Raw genomic sequence first — 24,596 nt, 5'->3', positions numbered from 1 at the left:
ATTAATTTTTCTATTTTTAGATCAGTTTTCTATGTATTTATTTCTTTATTTTCTTAATGTAGAAGGCAGACGGCGGCTCTGCCAACAGAAATACTTTGTCAGCAACTTGATTGCATTTACATGGTAGAGTGAAGCCAAAGCTGGAGCAAATTAGAGAACTAAGCCACGGGCTCTGCTGAAATAACAGGAACTTCAAGAAATGTCATGTGAGGAGACCTTTCAAAATTAACACCTTAGGAATGTAATTTTTTCTTTTTTCTTTTAACATGCTCTGAAATTATTTCTGTTTTCATACACAAGACATTTCTTATCCTAAATATACTGTCACAGGAGAAGATAACAGGATGTTGAGTACTGTATACTGCAAAAGGTCAGTATTGTCAACTAAATCTTCAAGAGAAGATTTTTTTTAGTTGGATACCTTAATAGACACTCAATCTTCCAGGACAGTAATTGTTTTATGCTTTGTAATTTAGAGGTACTGTAAATACAGGTTTAGTACTGCCGTTAGTGAGGCTTTAAGCACGTCCTGACTTTGTGATTTGGAAGGGCTGACGATAAAATGTTTACCACTGATGTTTTAATGAAGCATTTCCACGATGATGCTTTTGAATTATTAAAAATCTCAAAGTGACCTCACTTCAGTTTGCATCATTTATAACTGAGCAGTCCCTACAGAATAACGTAAAAACATCACTGAGCAACAGGCTCACTAAAGTCGTATATTACCAAGGACTGTTTGACTTTTAAGGTGGATTTTTCCTTTAAGTGGAATATTTTGGTTTAAAGCAGTCATAATGGATTTATTGGCCAGTTGAGTGCAGCAAAATAAGCTGTAATCACAATATTGACACACACATATATATACACCTTATAATGTTGCTGTGGTTAACGTGTTAGCATACAGTTGCTCATTTACAAATCCCGCAGAGACCAATATTCACTCTCCATTTAGCTTAGTTTTGGTTCTCACCAACTCCTGAGGGAACTGGCTCTTTAGCTGCTAAATGCTCATTATCTTCACCAGCTAGTCAATATCTTTTTCTGTCAGCGGTTTGGTGCTGGGCAGCTAGTGTAGTGGGTTTATTGGATCTATTTTTTGCTGAAAATAGAAATACCAGCTGTGACTGAAACAATAAAGGTTTGGGCCGTAAAACCAAAACAATGAGTTGAAAGACGCTTATACTCTTTGTTGAGCTGAGGGGAACTGTTAAGTTGGGGGATAATTGTCTGCTGGTTTGACACTTCAAGTGACCCCTTTCACATTGATATCATACACATATTAGTAATGATGTCTATATGTCAAAAATTGTGTTCATTGTTGTTCTGTTTTCTTCTCTTTTGTTGTAAAAAATGCCTTGTGATTTCTGCCGCAACCTAATTTCCCCACAGGGACAATAAACTAACTAACTAACATTACTCATAATCATATGATCAGTTGTTAATATAAGAATAGTGTAGCTTTAAATCTTAAGCATGTAATGCATTCAACACTTACCACAGTACCATATCCTTTGGTTAACTACACATTCACAAATCATCCTAATCCCCCTAAGTGTTAATATACAGATTGTTGCATTGTTTAAGTCATAAAGGGGTGTACTGTATAAATAATATATCAGTTGGCTTCACAGTGCTCTTATGGATATAAATCTATTGTAAGGTTAGGTTTTAAGATTGAAGTCGTTTCAGTGTGCTCCCGAAATGCAAATCGGCCCATTTTGCCCACTAAAATGTATTAATATCTCCAAAATTAAACAAATCTGAGTTCAGGAAACCACCAGTGGCCCATGGAAGTCTAAATTAAACAATAAAAGCCTAATTTAAATTCTGAGTCTGGATCATAGCACTGTGAATACAACAGTTGTGTGAGGCTGATTCATGTAATATCCCCCTATCTCTGAGTCCCGCTGACACAGCAGCTGTGAGCAATACGTACGTGCGTGGGGGTGTGTGTATGTGTGTGCACTTCTGCTCGTGTGCGTGTCGGTTTGCCTGTGCAGGTGGTAAGAGGGAGGGACAGCAATGCCTGTGAGCTGAATAACAAATCTAGCATACTGAACACCTGAGGAGCTGTCACTGTCATAATCAGCCGTTTATAATGCATGGCAGAAGGGGGACAGGAGTCGAGTGGAGGAAACGAGGACACAGTTGGTATCAAAGCTCTGTCTGTATTATATCCCTTTTCTTCTTATCCTCTCTATTGGTGTATGCAGAATTAAAAAGGGGACTTTTTTTCCTTCTTCTTTTTTTAAATTTCACTCGCTGCTCGAAGTTATTGCTTCGCTTTCTCTCATCCACTGAGTCACAGTTGTCGCATATGGAAAGCTGGATAGCTAGCTCTACTTCCTCTCTGCCTCCATCCTGCCTCTTTCTTCACACCCCGCCTGGCCCAGCAGGTTTGTGTCCGGACACCTCCTCCACAGAGCTCAAGGTGACACATTGCTGCTCAGGCACAGATGAGTGGCTGTGTCCCCGGGCCTTCTGACGGCCGCCATTTGGCCCCCTCACTTTTCCCCCTCTACAGCTGTACCAGAGTCCCAGAACAGTGGGTACAACCCCCCTCCCCCAGAGCCTTCTGTTGTTTCAGTGCGACGCAAATCTATGGTTCTGCTGTGAGGGCCACAGGAGCGGCAGGTTGACTCACTTCCAGCTCACTGACACAATCATTCACCGCTTGGATCAAGGGTGCTGGGTGTGTGTGTGTGTGTGTGTGTGTGTGTGTGTGTGTGTGTGTGTCTGTCTGTCTGTCTGTCTGTGTGTGTGTGTGTCTGTGTGTGTGTGTGTGTGTGTGTGTGTTGCCGGAACAGTGCCTGTTAGACAGCCCGGCTGAGTTTTTTCTGCAGGGTCAGCAGAGACTTGGCCAAGCCAGCATCATGGAGGAGTAAATCAATGAAACCCAATTAGACACCAAGAAAGGTGAAAGAGGAATTGAGCAGCTAAAAAAGCAAAGACCGAAACAAAAAGTGATCCTCGAGACTTTCTGTGAAAATACCTGAGAGTAAATCAAACATCTTTGTCGTATATACTGACACATCCTCCTTAGGTTTAACAGTGCAAAAGCTGATATTGAAAACGACACATCTGAAGACAGCTTCACTCACGATTTGTGGGAGTTTCAAAGGTATTGTGTGGGCCCTGCTTTGTGTGTTGAAGAAGTGGGAATTGTGTGAGTCACACTGATGCATCGTTCTGCTTCCCTCTAACCAAATAAAGTTCTGCTGTGACTATGAAGAGCTTTTGATATTCCAATTTTCATGAACAAACATTGGGAGATGCCTGAAATACTTGAACTGGTTCACTTCAGATGGTTTGCGTCATACTGACCCTTTGATACTACTCTGGCTGAATTCTCCAGCGGGTGAAGAGAGCAGTCATGTGTCTGTGTGGAGGGCGAGAGTAAAGGCAATATGTCTCATGATCACCTCCTGAGCGAGCCAAATGAGGCACCCTTCGCTCTGAGCAACCTGCCACTAACATCTGCTGCTTTGGCCACAAATGCTCTTCGAAGTTATTTACATCGTTTCTGCTTATTGGTTTGAACCATTGTCTATGCTACAAGGATGAAAACCTAAACTAAAATGTTGTGCATCTTTCAAATAATTCACCTTTTCTTAATTTAGATTTTTTTTTAAATTATTATTTTTTAATTATTATTTTGGCTGCAGGACTTTGCTTTACTGGAAGTGAAGGCATGTCAGCAGTGGAAAGGCTGTCACTGAGTGCAATGCAGACAGGATCACTACAATGCAACAATGCACTTGTTATTTGCATTGTTCCATATTGTTGGTATGCAGGTGTTTTATTTTTCAACAATTCCTATTCAGTTGAAAAATGCAGCATTATTTTCTGAATTAATGAAAATTAAGCATCTTAAGCATTTGATAACCTGCTGACGGCTAATGAGCCGTGGAGATAGCATTATGCACGAGATAATAATCCTGTTCACATTGACAGAGAAAAAATAGATACTAATACCCACAGGCAACTGTGTTGGAATAGTTACTATGGCAATTATCATGAATTAGGATCATATTTTAATCTCATTAAAACACAGTATATTGTGTCAAATCAACAATTAAAAAAACATGTTTTTAATGTAGTTGCTGTCTGTAGGGTTAGAGGTTCTTCATCTACAATGTACATATTACATGTGATTAAGATAATCTGGCTATATGGCTATATATAAAGGCAACTGCAATAATAATTATTATAATAATAATTGGAATGCATCTTAATATTACATTTTTCATTAATTATGGTGAAATATTAATATAGCTTGCTTTTTATCATATTTTTCATCATGATTTTAATTCTTTTATGAACACACTGTAGCTCTTTATGCAATTTGACAAATTTAGTGAGCAAGCCAGCTCTTTGCCACCTTCTTAAGCCCACAGTAATAATTAAAGCATTTTTGTAATCAGGCTTCTGTGCCTTTTGAAAGCAATCTAATAAATTTGAAAATGAAACTCTCCCAGCTGAACACATTAACATAATCAAAAAAGTCATTTTATTTTTAAAGATTATTTTTCAGGCTTTTACACCTTTATTTGACAGGACCGCTAGGTGAGAGAGAGGGGGAAGACATGCGGGAAATCGCCACAAGTCGGATTCAAACCCTGAACCTCTGCGTCGAGGCATAAACCCTCCAAGTACACGTGTGTCTGCTCTATCCACTGAGCCAACCTGGCCATAAGCATTTATTAAAGTAACCTCTAATCTCTTTACCTCTGTGATTACAAAAAAAATAGTGGCTTATTCCCTGACTGCCTCCAAAATTAAGCTCATGATCAGAAAGCCCAGTGTGAGACAGAGGAAGGAGCATGGGTGCATCAGCAGCAGCCCTCATATGAATCCCTCCAGGCCCCTGTGCTCAGACAGGCTGTTGGTCCACCTCTAAATCAGACAGGCCAGGCTGTCACGACCAGAGACCTTGTCTCCTTGAAGATCAATAGTGATAAGGGGGAATAAGGCTGCAAATACTGAAGACACCAAAGAGGCACTCAGGTTGCAAGGAGCATGATAAGCATTTTTTGTTATTGTAAGTTTTGACAATAATTTGGTTGACTTTACTCAAGAGCATAACATGAGGATAACAACAAAGATGAGCTTGTCATTGAGGTGATGTCGTCTTGTCACTTATGATTTTGCTGTACTTGTTTGATGCAATGTGGAAAATGGCTGTGCACTGACTGATAACAAGAAGCCATTCTAAATAACTCTAAATTGTTTACTTGTAGGCTTCATTTGAAGTGCAAGTGTGTGTGTGTGTGTGTGTGTGTGTGTGTGTGTGTGTGTGTGTGTGTGTGTGTGTGTGTGTGTGTGTGAGCACTTGAGCGAATAACCTGTCATGTATGGAAGATCAAGCTATTTATTAAAGCAAAACATTCCAGTTTCGCCCTGAAAACTCAGATAACAACCTCCCAGCCATTAATAATTTACTCATTCTGTACTGAACAGAGGAATAGAGATATGTTTAGTTGCTTCTCTCTTGTCCTATAGCTATTTAGCTAGTTTTGATCCAGACTGAAATATGTCAACAACTGTTGAGTTTGTTCAGACATTCATGGTCCCCAGATGATGTATCCTAAAGCCTTTGGTGATCTCCTGACTTTTCATGTAACGCCACCATCAGGTCTAACTTTTAATTTGTCCAGTTTGGTTTATAAAATATAACTGCAAAACTAATACTATACAATGCTAAACTAAGATAGTGAACATGGTCACCATTGTACCTGCTAAACATAAGCATATTGGCATTGTGATCATGTTAGCATGCTACAGTTAGCATTTAGCTCAAAGCACAACTGTGCCTCAGTACAGCCTGACACCCGTCGACGCTTTGTCATGTTTAAACAAAAAAGAATAACGTAATTTCTTCTAGTATAAACTGCCATATAATTGCTGTATTTAATATTGTAAATATGGCACAGACGTTGTACAAATGAATAAACCATAACATTCTGTTTTTGTTGTAAACATTTCAGTTATTTTAAAATATTTATTTGTAACGTTTTTAATATAAAATGATGAAGAAATTAGCAAGAAACAATTTGCATGCAACAAAAGCTTTTGGACATTGTTTGTTCGAAAGAAAATACAGGATAACAAGTGAAAAATGAATAATTGAGACAACTGCCTTATTGCACACATGTGCCATTACAAATCAATAGCCACCCTTTTATTGCATCGCTAACTGAAGATGCTCTCTTCTCTCCTTGGGTTGCTCTGGAGTTCAACACAATTTTCCTTAATCAGGCAATCAATCACTATTAGCTCTGTGTGCCACACCAGCACACAGCAGGCAGATGTGGCTCCCAGCAACAAAACTACAATCGCTAAATTGGGCCAGAGCCCTGTGACTCAGTAGACGTTGTAGGAGCTGTTGCCTAAGCAGCATTTTGCCTTTATTTGTCGACAAGGGGTGGCATCAAGCTGCTTTACTGACATGTCTTTTCGCAAGAAATTACAGAGAAAACATTCAGCGGAAATGTTCTTGCATGTCACTGTCGCTGTTTGTCACTTTGCATACACTACAGTATAAGCAGATCCTTTTTAAGGTTACACATTTTCAGCAAAGTAATGATGCAATATTTTGGGGTTAAAACACATCATGCATTATATTTGTGGAGGATGACATGCTATGACCTTGCTTTAAAATATGTGTGAAAGCCAGAAACAAATTAGAGTAACCAGACCCCATAAGATTTAGACATGCACAGCATAGATTCACACCATACATTTACAAATGTGTGTGTACATGCTCCCTAATACATGCATAGCTCTGTTTGGCACCATTGTTCAAATGACATAAAAGATTGAACAAGCCAATTTGGCACAAGAGGAGAATAATCAGAGCATTATGGTCCTTAGAGATCTTTTATTGAATGCATAACAATGAGGCTTGATTGGAATTGATAATGGCTTAGAGGACTAGGTTGCTCCTTTCCAGTCACTAATTTGTTCCAAAGCCACCTTTGACATGCAAGGGATTGCCGGTGACAAGGGGGTCACAATATGTGTGTTTATACCAAAAGAGAATATATTCTCCCTTACTGATTGAATACTGAGTGTCATTTCAAAATACTGGATCTGTGGCTCTGTCGATTTACATAAGCAGCCAGTGAATTCAAAAGAAAGAGGCTATGTGCATGTGTGTCTTGTTATCTATTTTTGGCTTTCAGCAGAAATGACTGAGCCCTGAATTACAGTATGTGGGATTGTGAACTGTGTGATAGTCCTGTATCAACACAAAGTCAGCATGAAGAAGTGCAGCGGATGTGAAAGTGCTGCTGACCTCGTCCATTTTTCTTCCAGTGCCATTAAGGCCGCCGTGCTGCAGTGCTCCACGCTGCATCAAATTGTGCAGAGTAAAAGGTGTTGAATCAAGGGCCCCTCCAGGCCACCAGCCCTCGGACACCTGCGCTTATGAGAGTCAACAGCAGTGTCAGCAGCACGACCAACATGCATCATACAGCTGCCTCACACATGCCTGCAAAACAACGTTATCTGTCGACACACAGCACAGGCCAGAGAATATATTAACCACAGCTTGCACAGGGACCTTGAATGGTACATTTCATCTTTGATTGCACATTTTAGACCATGCCAAATTCAGGTATATGCTGCACATAGAGTTCCCGGGTGGGGGTTGCTCTCAGATTGGTCTTATGAATCATGCAACATGATATTGTTTGATTGAATGCACCAAGTCCAAATTGGATTCCCACTGACGCCTCCTCCCCTCCCTGCCTAGACAAGTGCTGATGAAAGATAACCGCCTCTGCATTAATCAAAGAGATGGAGCATTTTGATCCCACTTTCAATTAGATTAGATTACATCAATTTGTACAAAATGCGATATCAATTATCAACAGGTCATTTAGTTTGATCTCTTGCCTAATTCTGCCAAAGTGCACATTGAATCTGACTGATTCTGATTTTGTGATGTTTCTTAATAGATGTGAGAAAAACTGAATGGCTATGGGAAACCATGACCACATACTGTCTTTAACGTTATCTTAATTTTCTCTTTCTTCTTTTGATTGCATTCATTTCCACTGAAGAGACAGTGTAATTATTTTAAAACATGGACGATCAGGCGTGCTAATCAATGACAAGAGTGTGAAGTGACATGAGTCTCTTATTACAAGACGCAAGCACTTTCAAAAACTATTCAGCCTACTCTTCCTGTGTGTGTGTGTGTACTGACTGTAAGTGGGATGATGTGATAGTGCTTACTGTTTGTTTAGGATTACAACACACTCTCAGGAGCGGATGGTTTGATTTGTAGGAGGGGAGCAGCATCGCTCCCATCACACACTCACATGCAGCACAAAAACGCCAATAACTTGAAAAAAACAGATTGCCCAGGAGAAGGTGAACGAAAAGTCAGCCGTTGTTTATCATTTGGTATGGAGTGAGTATTTTTTCTCGTCTACCAAACTGAAATATCTCTGTGTCACAGATGCAATTTATTCCATAAAGCCATCTCTTGATAGTTAATTAGATGTCAGCAGCACAACCAAGGTAATTTAACCTTCATCAGCCTGTATCACATGAGAAGATAATGTTAGGGAATTATTCATTGCATATTTTAGTGGAACATGAAAAAAGCTTTACTTACGGATTCTAGGCTTAAGTGAAGACGAATGGATAGAATGCAAAATTCCACAGTGTTAGTAATTTGTGAAACACTGAGCTTATTCGGCAGCAACTCACATGCACACAAACGCACGCACACACACGCACGCACGCACAAACACACACACACACACACACACACACACACACACACACACACACACACACACACACAAACTGATTTAGCACAAACCTTGACAATTAATAATCATTCAGACCAAACGTGCAGTAAACAGATATTACCTAAGGGCAATGTGATGTAAATCTCCCACCTTATGATCAATAGAGTATGGGTTACTGTTTGTGCAGGCCGAGAGACAACTGATTGAATCCTAAATTACTGATGTCCATGACATTCAAAAAGCATTTATCTCAGAGGAGTCTGGAGCTAATAACCATAGAACTGAAATGGGAAAACAACATATATAGGCTATACACACAACCCAGTGTATCATGATCAGAAAAAAAACACACTACCATTTTGATAACTTTGAACTTAACTTCAAAATGAAACACTGACGATGCATCTAAGTTGTAAAATAATCACATACAACGTCTGTTTGGATTTGTCTCTGTTTTGCATTTCTAGTTTCTCAGTCTCATTTAAATAGTATGTGCATGAGTAAGTGAAACCAGACAATAAGCAAATAAATGGTGACCTCAACTGATCTTAACATGTTGAACTACTGCAAGGTGTTGTAATCTGAAATGGTGTGACATTGTTTTTCAAGTTAATTTAATTTGGACTTGAAGTACAGCTTGGTCATATCAATAAGAACCATACTATAATGGGTTGGTATTGATATTATGTGGTTTAAATCAAGATACCGAAGCCTTATCAGCAGTTTGCATATGCATTATCGTTTTTCAGGCGGACAGTTCTAGGCATAATAAATATAAAAGCCTATAAGTATTGTATATGATACATATTACTTAAATTTTAGCAAATAGCCTACTTTTCAGATGCAAGATAATAGGTTACAACAGAAAAAATCATGAACAAAAATAAATAAATACCATAATGTAAGATAAGAGCACCATAAACTCGACAAAGACTACCACACACTGTGAATGAACATAACTATTAAGTGTGAATATTGTAACAGGCCTACTCTGTCATTTGGGATGATAGTTAACATAGGGGACCCCGCTCCGTCCCAGCAGTGAAATTGGCTGTGTGACCAGTAGGGAGAGACAGTGAGATGGGTGGTTTATAGACTAGTGGCTGGGGCTCTTTTTTGTGTTTGTGTTGGACTGGATGGGAGGGAGCAGCAGCCTCAGTACCAGGCACTGTTCTCCCTCACTACTGACTGGATAGATAGTGGAGGAGGCTGCTACATGCTGCCGCCGCCGCTCCTGCTGCTCCTGCCTTTGTCGTAGAGGGATCTTTTTTCACCGCAGCAACACTTGTGCCAGACGGATATTCTTGATATTTTGCCTTATTTCTTTTTTTTTTTTTTTTTTTCCCTTTCTTCTTTTTCTACACGGATTCCGAAGGGGGACATTAAGCAGTCGCGGGCGTAACAATGCACTCACTACACGAGGGCAGCGGTCTCTTTCTGCTGGCGGTCTTGGCAGGACTGCAGGTAATGTAATTTCAGAGCGGTTTCGAGCGGAGTTTCACCGGACAGTTTTAGGTGCTTTTTGTTAGGTGGCGATTCCGAGCGACAAGCCCCGTCGAGCTGCTAGCCTTCCAACAGGCACTTTACATAGCGTGCAGTTTTGAAACAGTGCCACGAATATACCAAGAAATTTAAGATAAAGTAGGACTAGCACGTGCTGTAATGGCTAACGGTTATTTTTTTTATTTGTATTACAAGTATTCTCACGAGATGCTGTGTTCCACTATTACGCACATACATGTATTTCATCTAAAATAGTTCAAATATGCAATGACGTAGACTGATTTAGGAGTTCATATAACGTTAGCTGAATATTTTATTGTCTGGAAGTTGGGCGATACAGGCCCACATTAACCTAGTTCTCACTTGGTTATATTTAGTTTAGATTGAATATTTATGTAGCTGGCTACAGCGTGTCCCCGTCCCCCGGCGAGTTAATTGCCTCTCTGGTAAAAGCCGTTATGAGCAACAATGAGAAGTAGCCTCCTGTAAAACAGTGTGGTTATGTATATAGCCTAACTACATGTAACCAGTGATGGTATAGTGACTGTTGTTGAACCCTAAGGAAATAACCTTACAGTGTAATGGAGTGTTTTGGGGGAAATTATTTTCTTTTCTTTACAATGTGGCTACTTTGTTCAAACCGTGTCCCCTTTTATCAACACAAATATAGCAGCCACACAGCTAAATAATGCACTTTGGGCAGTTGAAAGAGTTGTAAAGGGTTGGCGTCTGTATTAACACTTATAGTCAGAAATGTACATCCTGGTGCCGTTGTTGTAACGTGCTAGAATTCCAGCTCTGCTCCCCCCTCCCATCTCGACAACCATTTTCCATTTAAATTCCTCTGATTAAAAATGGCAAGTGGCACGGATACCCACAATGCTCTTTTTCAGCAGGACTCTTCTCGTTTTACATTCTTTTGAGAATGCTTGCAAAGAAACAGGGCCCTTCCTAGGAGCTGAATCAATGGTGAGGTTGTGTGATGGAGTATATTTGGACATTAGTTATCCTCTGCATGCAGTTAGTGATTTATTTATTTTTGCAAAATCCATGCTTTACACCAGCCCCAGTAATATTTTTCTTGTTGCTTTGTAACATTACCATAATTTTCTTAATATTCGCGTTTACACCCTAAGCAGAGTTTTCCTTTTCAAAATTAGGCCAAGAAAAAAGCACTTTATCGATAACAGCGATCGCCTTGCAGTTTCTTTAGACACCATCAGTTATGTATTGTCCATCAGACATAAACACATAAATGTTTATTCCCACAACAGTGGGTCGTTAGCATTTTTACTTTTCATTTATTGCTTTGTTCCTATACTTCAAAGTAGAGTGTTTGTCTAGAGTAGTGTGTTGATCGTGGGGGAGTGAGAGAGTTGGTCATATAACCCTACCCTGTGTCTAGGCCCCTCCAGGGATACAAATGGAGCTTGTTCTTGCCTAGCCATGCTTTTTGGCTAATGCTTAACCCTTTTGGCCTCATTATCCTAATTGCGGTCCCTGCTATAAAAACAACAGATGCTTTTGTACAACTGTGGGGAATTCAGAACGTGACCAAGAGGTTTTGGAGGCAACAGAGTGCATTTTTAAGGTTGATTTATGACTTATTGTTGCCCTCCCCCCAACATTACAGATTGCAGCAGAGGGCAGGGGCACCCCACCATGCAGGCCAGGCTTCTCTGAAGATGTATACAAGGTTGTGGTGCCAGATATCACAGAGAAAGGACATCCCCTTTTCAACGGTGAGTGGTGAAATATTCCTAGTGCTTGCTGTGCTGGATGCTTGTTATGTCTGTTTGTTTGAGTGTGTGTATGTGCGTGCTTGTCTTCATGTGTTACATTTCAGGGAGGATCAGAACAAGCCTGACATATTTAAACAATTAGCTTCGGTGTAGTTGTGTTGTATTGCAAGTCGTGTAGTTTGCCTTGTAAACCAGCTCAAATGTGGTTCAACTTAGCTATACAGTACACGTAGCTCCTGTCAATTTTGCTTTCATGGTTTTTTTTTCTTAAAGCAGACATAAACATTAGCAGATTGTTACTTAAATGCTAGATCATACATTGTGGCTAAATAGTTTGTGTTTTTATAATTTGCAGTTTGTGGAGACAAATATTAACGGCTGGCTTTGTCATTAAAAGTAGGAAAACTTTGTTGATTGCACTGGGGACTTGTTGCAATGACTAAAAAGTCAATTACACACATATTTGAATACTTAAGCAACTTTAATCAAGCAAATAACCTAGCTATTAAACATTCCATGCCTTGTGCTGGTGCATTTAATTATTTCCATTACCATATGCCTTTATCTTGCATTTGGTTTGCAACAAGTTCAAAATCACTTCAGTACAGATTTAAACCATATGTTTCTTAAAACACTTGTATGCCTAAAAGTTCCTGCTAGAATCGTATTGTAATGTATCCATTTACAGTGTTATACTGCTAAGCCTACTCATGGGCAGTAATAACAGCTATTTAAGTATCTTTCAAAATGTTTGTTACAGCAATGGTCTTTCTGTGGGAAACTCAGATGTAGTAGGCACATATAATATATATAACCTGGTGCATACAAGAAAGTGAAGTTTTTTTTTTTTGCAGTAGCCCATTACATTACAGCAAGCATGACCAATACTGCCTCTTTAATATTGGCAAAATGAGGATGAAGCTACCATGAACGAGTACGCAGGCCTATAGACGCTAATAAAAACAGGAATATATCACCAGTGTGCTATTAGAGGGGTTAGAGCCTTGAGGTCATTCAGACCAGAAAAAATTCTCACTTGTGTTGGATTTCACAGTGTGTGCCTAAAACTTGCACACTGCCGTTGTTGTGAGTCAGATAGGTGGAGGGGGAGGTAGCAATGACGAGAGAAGAAAGGAGAGAGGGAAGAGAGTGTTTCGATGGGTGGGTACAGCTTTCACTGGGCTTTACCTTGTGCACAAGTTTCCATTTGATCCTGCAGGTGATGGATTTCCCTCTTTTGGCTTGTGGATGAGCCGTGACCGGGGGTAATCAGGTTCCCTTTTGTTTGCCCCCCCCACACACACACACCCCCTCTTCTCTTTTCTCTACCTTCCCCTCCCCCAGCGAGTTGTTGCTCTGTGGAGTTTTCCTTGACAGAGAGGGGCACTCCTGTGTCATTGTAATGCAGCAGAGCTCAGCAGCGTGGGATGATGTTAATGAAACTGCATTCTCTAATGAATAGCTCCTGTGGCATGTTTTGAAAGACAAAGCCCCCACATTGTGGAGAGTATGCCCAAAGTTTTTCAACTTTGCTTTCACCATGCTGGTTTGGGATATTGTTTTTGACCAGGAGTTGAGTTTTTTATTTTTTTTTATTTTGATGCTTCTGTAGCCGCATGTAGCGGGCTAATGCTTTACATTTCCTTGAATTGTATTAGCTTTGTCAATTGTGCCCTGGAAGGCTTTAGATAATGAATAGAAAAGTAAATCTTGTTTGAGTCATTTTATTAACCATAACTGAAAGTCTGAACACGTTTTAACAGAACACATATCCTTTGTCATGTTATAAATAACTCAGTCAGCTAATTCTAATACGCATAGCCTACACTTCTCCTCTTGTTATTGGTTGGTAGTTTAGCTTAGTTAAAATAGGACCTGCTTGCATATCTGTGTAATATTATCTGTACATTGTGTGAGGTGTCAGTAATATGAGTCCCTTGCTTGTATTGTATTGCTTTTGACCCCGGTATATGCATGGGACACAATGGGGTTGAGCTGTTATAAATCTTGTCCCATCTAATGGATGTCACTCCTTTTGTTATTGATCAAGAGAATACACATCCTGTTAAACCTGGAAATGGGGGGCAGTTATCATGTCAACAGCTGACATTGTATGTGCTAAATTGAATACATCCTGTGGATTTGATGATGGCAATTGTGGCCAGCCAGTTAACATAGCTACTTGATTGTAAGATTTAATCACTTTCCCGGGGGCGTAAACTAGACGTTCACTGTTAGTTGGCTTGGTGATGCTCCATTGATTTTAGATAGATTTGTTAAAATGCATATCTTCAAAGTTGCTCGGCAGAGCAGCACAGAGAAAAGCCAGGAAGGACAATTATTCTTCTAAGAGAACTCCTCTCCAATGATCCATTAAAGGGAGGTTACGCTCATTGTTTGCAGATGGAAAACCACATCAGGATTAGGGGGTTACCCACTGTCTACCCTCTGGGGCCCATATGACCTTGCTTTTAAGGTTGGAATATTTGCTCTGGCCTGATACTGAGTGGAAAGAAACGACCAAACATAGTTACTCATTACCAGACCATCATACAGATGAAAGCGGCTGAAGTCTTTTAACATTTGTGCAGTGTTTCCACTTATCTTGTTTAGTTGCTTGATAAAGTAACTTGTTTTACTAAATTGCATTTAATTTCAGGTAGGCTGCGCCTGCGGGTGGTTTGCCTCTGGGTGTCTAATGGAATTCTGGTGGCTTTGGAGAGCTGACACACATTGCATAGTTTTTTTTTCTTTTCAGATGAGGCCTTTAAAGCGGGGTTGCAAAGTGAGTCAGTCGGAGCATTATTCAGCAGAGGTTTCCCTCTCTAAAAACTGGGTTAATGAAAAGCCCAAAAGCCTAATTGAGCTTAATACATTCTCTTATGCTGCTGTTCTGCCATCCCTACCCCCAACCATGTATTCTGCTTTCATTTTTCTTTCCTCCACCCCACAGCCCTGTGTCTTGCTTCTTTTACTTGACAATTATGCGAGCTCTGGTGATGAAAGAGAAGTATGTCTAAAGACTGTCTTAGCCTTGTTTCAAGTGATATAAATGTGAGTGTATCAAGAGGGTCCAGGGGTTGGGGGGAGGGATTTACAGTTGACCAGTTTAATAATGTGATTGAAACAATTAATGTCAACGTCTGCAATGAGAACATGAACGGGAAAGCACTTTCGGGCTATATATATATATATATATATATATATATATATGAATTTTCAGTTAATCTATCATTAGACATAATTACCTCTCTTTGCTGTGTTTGTTTAAGGCAAACCTTTTAAACTAACTAAATGTCACCCTTTTGACAAGAAAAACATTGTTCATGAAATCCTGACTGAACCCATTTTTATGTTGTTCTGGTTCTCTGCGCCCTGTTAAGATTGTGATGGCTCTGGGTACAGCTGGGGCCACTCAGATGTGTTTAAGGGGCCCCAGTGTTTGGAGAGACGTGACCCAGCTCGACCCTCTCCTGTAAACTGGGCCAAGCACTCAGCAACATACTCAACCCTTTTTCCTGCTCTCAGGTTTGGGATGAGGCTGTTGGGGGTTTCCTGGTGAGGTATAGATGAGAGAAAGACCAGCTAAAGAGGTCCTGACCCTTTACCAGGGAGGCACCACTACCTTATGTCGTTCTGACCTACGAAGTCGATTGTTCATCACATGGAGAAACGGGACAAACGCAAATAGCAAAACAAAAAAAAACAGGTTTTCAGGCAGTCTGCATAGCAAGTTTGATAGTATTTTTTGTCCAAAGTACTGTTGGACAGAACATCACTATTTTGGCCTTTGTGGTAAGGACCAAAGACTATAAGGGATTGTCTCTAGAACGTTGCAGAATTTCAATTTCATATAGCTCTGTTGTTTATTGAATTATTCAGTATAGGTTGATAACTTTGAGGGATAGCCTGGAATAGAGTATCTGCTGAAGCCCAGTGTCAGCGATTGAGATCTTTGTGTTTGAGGTGTATAAGGGTCTGCATTGATGTCTGTGCTAATGCTGAATAATTCAATAGTCAAACATGACTTTCTTAATATTCAAATCCCTGTTCAAGATGAGATCCATGAGCACCAAGGAGCCATCATACAGCAGATGAGAAAAACGAAGAGCAACATGAGACACTGTGAAGCTCTTTGTTTTTTATTCTATAGCAGCTTCTGCAGGTTTCACATATTCTCATTGCCATTGTGGGGGAAAACCAGAACAACCCCATGACCATCTTTCTCTTTTTGATTGGTTCAAAGTCCAGCTCTTTTAAAAAAAATTGTATTAGCAAAGGAAGCAGTTTTAGTCTAAGTTTGTTCGTAAGAGTAGTCCATCCCCCCCCACCGCCCCCCGCTCTCTTTTTCTGGAAGTAGATCAATGAATCCAGGGTCTTTGTTTGCAGTGATCAATATGTTGTAATGAATGCTGTGCTCCAATTCCCATCTAAAGCATCACTGGTGGGTTGGAGTTGAATTTGTTTTATTCTTTATTGTTATCAGCCTGCATGCATTAATTTTCATCTCCTGTTACGGTGTACTTTTCCCCCGAGAGCGCCATGGCCTAGGTAACCACCACATATTGTGACGGCAGATTGAACCTTGGCAGTGCATGGTTTTGGGAAGTAACCTTTGATACGATTTGCCTGCAGTATAACAAGGCAGTGATGGTCGAGTGCTAGTGTTGGGGCCATCACAGCCGTTTGTCAGAGGATTGCTACTCTGTTGCAGTCCAAAGGCCATATCGTAAAAATGAAATAATAATGTTAGCATATTAAAACAAGTGCACCCATCTGTGGCAATTTATGGGTGTGCTTTCTGAGCCTACTGGGTGGCATGACAGAATAAGACATATTTTATTTATGTCTGACCTTTTTAAAGGCTCTAAGTTCTTAACTAAACCAAATGTTAGTCCGAAAGGAATCCCTCCATATTTGGAGGCAGACCGGTACTTGAGTAACGCCTTAATGTAGATAAAGTATTTTGTAGAGGGCTGACATTATCCTGATGGCTTCTCATCACCTCTGTTCATATCGCTCTTATCAGCTTCAGGCCCTGCCCTCTGCTATTGGCACCTAACAGTGTGTGGCTCTGACATTGGGCAGTGGTTAAGGTGTCGCTCTTTCGTGCCTGTTTGAATGTGTGGGGGGTTGTCCTTGGCATATAATTAGCTTGTTCAACCCAGATGGCTCTTGGTGGTGTTGTTGAAGTGTATGGGCAGCTCCTGCTAACAGAGGTGTCTATAACTAGCTGTTAGTAAAGGCTGATTTACCCAGCCTCTATCGACGCAAGATTTGACTAAAAATCAGCAGCCAGTCCATGCTTTATTATCTGACTGTGACTACTTAAATGTAGATTGTAATTTATTTTTCACAAGGTTTGCCAAATCAAACTGTAATTGTTGATTATGATCCACAGAGACCGGATACAGATCAGTAAAGCAGACCTTTCACTGTATTGCTTCTTCACACGTCATGTGAAGGTTAGAGGGGGTTTTATAGGTTATTTGGTTCTAGATCACACCTTGGTCTCTCATCCGTGATGCTGTATTGCTACTAAGGTTTTAAAATTGATGTGTGCTTCCATCTAAAAGACTGTCAAAAGAGAAAAGATTGATTTATTCTTATAAAATAATATTTTTTGTTTGCAGTTTGTCGTGACATGAGAGGGAGCTGGAGTCATTCTTCGTGGTTGTGGTATTTTGTAGCTAGCACACTGGTTCGGATGTGTTTTAGTTAATGTGAAGAACACCCAGGAAGTGCACAAGATGACCCCACTATGTAATGACGCTGTGTATAAATAGCCATATTGACCTGACTTTCTGCATATGTGCCTCCTCATAACTTGGCTAGTGTTATTTTTCATAACATAAGTGGAATGCTAGAATAAGTGTGGAAACGAAAATGCCAGCTTGCACCTAGAAGACAATTCATCAGCACTATGGAGTGAATTGTTTACTTTACTTGTGACTGATTTGTGGATTTCAGTGCCATTTTTCTTCTGTGGGACAGCCTCTTTTGGCTGGTCGAGCAAACAGCTCCATATCTCTTTCCCAGATCCCGTCACTACAAAGAAAGCTCTGTTTGCCGTGTTGCCCCAGCTGTTTATTGTGCAATGCCCCCGTTCGATTTTGCCCACAGTTTCTCTCTCTGCTGTGCTTGTTTTTCTCATTATGTTTAGCTAGATGAGTATAGTATAGAGAGCCTTGGCTTCACATTTTACATCGGCGGATCAGTGAAGGGAAGCCACTCCCAGTCCCCACTACTTTCTCTCTCTCTCTCTCTCTCGTTAAATCTTTTGTTCTTAAGGCAATACGTTTAGCTTCAGCTTTGTTGCTTTTAGACAAGAATGCATTCACTTGCTGCCCAGATGTAAATTCAACAGCATTGAACGACAGACAACAGGCAGACACAACGTCTTTGTGTGCAGGGTCAAACTGGGAAGCTAATGCTCAAATGAATATATTAATGAGAATTCGAGCAAACGTAGAAAATAGAAACAGAACTAGCCTTGTATTTAGCCTTTTTCTGTATGCGAGTGACACACATAGCTCACATTTGTAAACCTCATGCTGTGTTCAAGAGGCTACATGAATTGGCACACTATTATTCCTCCGCCAACAAAAGAGAAATTTGAAGCAGGGACACGTTAATTGACCCAGATACTGTAACCATGTTCACAAAAGCCAATATCCTGCCTGGGAAGAGATGTCTACCTCCCGCGGGCTACGCCAACTATTGTGTTCCGGCAGAGGCTTCAATTTCAACGCACCAGCGCCTCTCTGGACACTAGCCTCTGATGAGTCGCTAGGTCATATCTCGTGACATTCTCCATGCATCCTCCTTTTATCCAGCCTTCTTTCACTTCCGCCACTCCCTTCCCTCCCTTCCCCCCTGCTACACGTGCGCTTTAAGATGGAAGAGCTCCCTTGGCTCTGTGCAATGATTGATGGGACTTAATTGAGGAATGCAAGGACAGTACTGCAGCATTTAGTCCTTTATTCTACAACTGAGTTTGTTTCTTGGAGTGACCTTGGTTGCTTCATTGCTTCAGCCATGAGTGTGATTTTAGTGGTGTTGGTAATATTTTTCATAGATGGCTTTCTGAGGTTTTGTGGAGCTTTTTTTTTAATATGGTTTCTTACGACAAGCTTCTTTACACTAACATATAAATAAGGCTAAGTCCCATTCACTATTGATCATATCATTCCAGGGACCTGTGGGGTGATAGTTATTTCTATTTTTTGCTTGTCTTACAAAATAAAGGAAATCATTACTTTTATTCATGATAAATTAATCTTTTCATTTAATGTTGATTTGATGGGTGATTGGGAACATTGCCTTTCATTTTCCCCTCCCAACTGTTGGCTCATAAGATAAGCATATGTAGCCCGCCATATTACTTGTCCCAAGTGATCTACTGTTACCGGGCCTTGCTGACACCAGTGTCTGCCATCACCACACGGATATTATGATTGACCTGCAGCAATTTCTAGTCTCCATTTGAGGGCACACTAATGCAGTGAGCAACATATCGCCCTGCGGCTTGCGTTGTCTGAGTTTATATTATCTCTGCCTCTGTCGATATTTACTGAGGCATTAAAGAGCGTGCAGCATGTCGCCACTTTATTTCCTGTAGCACTGCCTGCTCAGCAGGACAGGGGCTAGAGGGGGGTATATTCTTACTGAAGGATATAACTGCTGCTACAAGATGAAGGTCTGCTAATTTCTCAAAACATGTTGAGTCTGACCTAGTCTGCACAAATGAGGAGGCTAAGACAAAGGCACTTTGCATAACAGTTTAATTGTGATTTTGATGAAAATGTCTCTTGTTGAAATTACATTCTGCCTCAAGTTGTGAGCACAATGAACACAATTGTGTAAGAATACAATGGTTGTATTATCAGTTGCTACAAGTTGCTCTGTTCATTAATCAAGTTACACTAAAGATTGCACTAAAGACAGAACAGCAAGACTCACGAACCTCACAACAATTTCAATCTCTTTACTAGTTTCTTGTTTTCTTTGGCTCTCTGCCATTGTATCCTGGGCAGGTAATGTCGGCTTGTGTGAGGTTGTGAGCTGGGAGAAGCTGCCCGTTAGAGCTCCATGATTAATTGTGTTAAAATCAATATTTGCATTCATAACTCTGAAATCTCATTCGTACATGACAATGATTTTGGATTAGCATTAAGTTGCATTATTAGTTGCATTAAGCCAAACACTGCTAATGTCTCCCTAAATTGCAAATTGAGATCAAAATAAGGCACAAAAAAAGAAAACCCGCTGGTGATGGGGAGGAAGAGGAAATAAATGTATCCAATCCAGTTCTAAAGCAAACATGCTTAAAGTAAATCAAATTAAAGGTTGCTTTGTTTTGCATGAAAACTTTCAGAAGTAAGATGTGAGATGATGATGACATGTCAAAAGCACATTGCAAGCAAACCATAGTTGCAGAACTGCAAGCTAACGCCCACAAGTGTGTTCAATAATGATCAAGGCCATAAAAAGTACCAGAAAATCTCTGCTGCCTGGAGGATCTAATCTCTTGGTGTTTGGAGGAGAAAAACAAGTAGTCTCAACAAAAGCTTTCAAGGTAGTAGTATTGCATTGCATTGCAGTGTTACAGGCATTGCTATTTTCTGGTAACTTTTACTGTGCTTTTTAACCATAATAAATAAAGCAAATGAAGTATAACCCTTCCCTATTCCAAAGCGTTATCATACAATGTTAATATTAAAAATTGTGCGCCTTAACATTTGTTTCTCTAAACTGTTTCTGTAAACAGAAATGCCAAAGCCCTGTCTAATGTTTTTGGTGTTTTATGTCCTAACACTATGCACACTGTACACTTGGCAACAGTAACACAGGTTTACAAAAGTTTACCAGCATCAAACATACCTTCCATCAGATTCCACCCAAGTGCAATACACTCAATCTTATATAGGTCCTGTGCCAGCCCTTCACTCTCACACTAAGTGTTCTAAGCACTGTGACCTTTGTAGAAGATAAGCTTCCTTCGGCTGACTTGAAGAGTTTGAAATAACGGCCTCAACCATTAATTTATGGCATTGCTAACCATATGAGGGCTATGAGCCAAGGTTATTGACCTTTCACGCCTGTCACTAGTGATAGAGGGAGCCAGGCCCAGGAAGAAAATGAATTGGGCTTATTAAGGAGCTGGGCTTTGAATCAAACCGAGGAGGCAACTTTATTCTCCAGTTTTCTCTTTCATTTAAATCATTACTTGTTTTAAGATGTTTGACCAATTGTATTCTGCCAAAGTAGAAATTGAGAGCATATACAGCAGGAGTTACACTGAATCATAATGCGCCCCTGAATGTGTCTGTGGAGAGACCAGGGTGCAGTGCGTGAAATGCCTGAAGGATTAACACTTGGAGCACAAAACACATTACAGCAGCACATCTTCAACTGAGGTCATTATTATCAGATGAAGGATTTGGTGGGTTTAGAATCGGCAATCAAAGTTTTGTTGCAAACGCGATTTCACTAGACAGACATCGCAGTTTTATTTCAATCACAAATCTTTTTGTCTTTGTGGGTATTTGCTTGTGATTTACTTGTACGTTTGTAGCTGTAAAACAGAGGAGGAAAGCTGAACAGGCAGAAAACCATTTGAATAAAATGCAGCATGTAAAGAATGTTGTGTGGACTGCAGAGAAACGGAGCCAAGGACAGAGAAGATTGAGCGTGTGTTACTGTATTTCGGCCCCATCCTCCCTCAGAGCTTCAGTCTGTAAAACCTGGTGGGAGGCAAGGGAGGCATGCATTTATATTGGATCAACATGCTATGATGTTATTTTTCCAGCTCCACTACTTGTGTTTATAATCATAACCGGTCCCTTATGGGGTTCAACAAAAACCATTTTTATTGACTCTGGAGGAGCTTATCTATGCCTGATGCATTGTTTGTACATAGGACCACAATAACATCCCAGTGGAAATAAGCAATAGCCTAGATAAAAACAGAGAATGTGTACCATAATGTGCTTTTGTTATTAGAGGATGTCCCCGGTGAGGTCCAATTTAGAGGACATTTTTAATATTTTACATTTGTTCAGTTCATACATATAGGCTAGCTCAGATATTTCAAGTGGGCTTAGCTATAACCTCATTTAGAGTGCAGGAACTACTCATGCTGCTTCAGCCACCCTCTGTAGTATTCATTTAGAGGAGCTTGTTGAATATTTCAAGAGTTTGTTTATTTGCAATGTGAGCCAGTGGAATTTTAAAAGAAATCTTAAGAATCATGAGAATTTTGTGTGCTTGAGACTGCAATGTTGAGGCTACACTACTCGTGTTGAGGGGGGGATATTTGCATACTGAGGTGGACTACTTATCAAAATGTACAGTATGGGAAAAAAATTTATCTTTGCCTTTGGGTAACAAGGGTACGTATAAGTGGAAGGGTTATTTTGGACCTGAAAAGCTCCCTATCGCAAAAGCTTATACCTGGAGCTGGGACTGTGGACAAGTGGGTGCCAGCTGATTGGGGGAAAACATGCACTGAGTATGATCACACTGCAGCCAAATATAGTTGTCACTCTAAAGTGACGTTCACACAAAGTTCAGTTAAAAAAAGAGGATGACCACCAAATACTGAAAAATGACTAGATAGTTCTTTTTTTTTTTTTACCTTCGCCTCCTTCCTCTTTGAGGTGTGAGTTGCCTTTTTTCTCATGCAAGATGCCAGTTACTCATAGAGATGTGTCATAGAGGGGACATTTTCAATCCAGATGCTGCGTTTCCATTGCTGTTGCTCCTAATGTGGGCCACTTTGTTGTCTGGGACCAAATGCTGCACTTTACACTGAGCGCTTTCCTTAAACAAACTAAATTTGTCGGGAGGAAAAGCACATGAAGTCACTGTCAGTTTTTCACATGCTGATGGATAAAATCACACCTTTGGTTGTTTGAGCAATCAAGCCAAGCTGAAAAAAAAAAAACACTTCGTAAAGCTTGTGGTGGCACCATTTATTGGTCTGTACAAATGTGGCTGTGGTTACGGGTGTTAGTAATGGATAAGGACATTAATTCCATTTACTTGTTTATACTCAATGTGCTCTGATGTAGTAAGTTATTTAAAATCCCTGCAAGTGGTTGATAGAGCTGTCAATCATCATTCAGTCATTAGGGTTTCAATCGACTAAGACATGTTAGTTAAAGATGCATTCTTTCTTCATCCCTGGGAACCTTTTAGGTAAATGATGTTTGAGAAACATTTTGACAGATTTTGCAGTTAAATCATGTAATAGATTAACTGCTTACTAGTCGAAAAAGAAGTTCCTCAGCTGAGAACAGTCCTAAAATAAATGTGCTGTGGATGACTTCCCAAGAACATAAACACTCAGGTTGACATGGCATTATTACGTCTGTATTTAGTGTTTGTTTGAAAGTCCCCCACAGCTAGTGCGCGCACACACACACACACACACACAAATTTTCCCCCACTGTCCTACTAAGAATGTGTTGTCTAGGAAAGCTGAGGTCAAAAGACACAAAAAAGGCTTTGTTCTGCATTTACTAGGGGAACGGTCCAAATCAGAAATCTGAACCGTAGGTCTGCTATTCACAGTTAGGAGCACGTATGTATCGTTCAGTTCATTTCAGATTTCAGTCAAAAAGAATTGTGCAGAATACAAACTTAAAATAAAGTTATTGTGGGGGAAGCCTTGCGCCGCAGTGAAACCGCAATTGGAATGGATGGGGTCCCGAATGTAGCTGTCAGTCTCGCTCAACTGTATAAGAGCATTACAGATTTAGTGAAACTTGACAATGACGGAAAAACGTGGTGGATAAGTGGCAACTGTGTGCAAGCACTGTGCAACACGTGTGGCTTATGTTAGCGGCAATACTTCCAATATGATGGCGCATTTACAAAGACATCACGCCAGTGTGATCGTTGACAGCACAAGAAGGATAGAGTCTGGTAGGACAGAGCAACTCCTTCTCCCCGCAGCATTTAAACAGCCTCTACATGCAGATTCAGACAGGTCATTCCAATAACTAAAGCATTGGGCAGGTTTATAGCGAAAGATATGCTGTCGTGGAGGATGCAGGTTTTCAGCATATGATCAAAGTAACGTTACTCTTGACATTTCAGCAATACAAGTTAATCATGAACTGTATTTTCTGGTAGAGGAACATGAAAATAGAATAACAGAGCAGTGTTGTTTTCAAAACCTTGTACAGTGTGTGTTTGGGTTATTTTGCACTTAATTCATAATTCACCTGTGTTTCACCAACAGTTTTTCTTGCCAAATAAATTAAAGTTGAAATTGGTGTTTGCGATTTTATACTACGGAATACACGAGAGGATGACTTTAGACTTCAATATTACCAATTATACACATTGTTTAATCCAGGGGTCAGTACTAAAGTACAACTAAATGAATATAAAGTGATAAGGCCATCCAATCATCACATTTTGAAGATGATTTTTGCACATTTTTCGACTTCTAACTATAATCAGTACAATCTCGCAGGAACACAGTGTGGTCATTGTTGCTTTTAATGGTAGACAACCTAACAACCAGAGCCCTTTCACACTGAGCACCTTATGAACAGGGCTGTTGCAAGCA

At 40.2% G+C, this 24,596-nt stretch overlaps 1 protein-coding gene across 1 annotated transcript in view; it reads left to right on the top strand.

The window, feature by feature from the left end:
• Positions 1–9,873: 9,873 nt before the first annotated feature.
• cdh2 (cadherin 2, type 1, N-cadherin (neuronal)) overlaps positions 9,874–24,596 on the top strand; it is a 64,706-nt gene continuing 49,983 nt past the window's right edge. Inside the window, exons 1-2 of the mRNA XM_028592412.1 lie at positions 9,874–10,232; positions 11,905–12,013. Of these exons, the coding sequence (XP_028448213.1) occupies positions 10,173–10,232; positions 11,905–12,013 (169 nt within the window). The 5' untranslated portion in view covers positions 9,874–10,172. The remainder of the gene's footprint in view (positions 10,233–11,904; positions 12,014–24,596) is intronic.

This window comes from Perca flavescens, chromosome 12 (assembly GCF_004354835.1).
Source record: "Perca flavescens isolate YP-PL-M2 chromosome 12, PFLA_1.0, whole genome shotgun sequence".
Classification (NCBI taxonomy): domain Eukaryota; kingdom Metazoa; phylum Chordata; class Actinopteri; order Perciformes; family Percidae; genus Perca; species Perca flavescens.
This window is presented reverse-complemented; position numbering and strand designations above follow the sequence as displayed.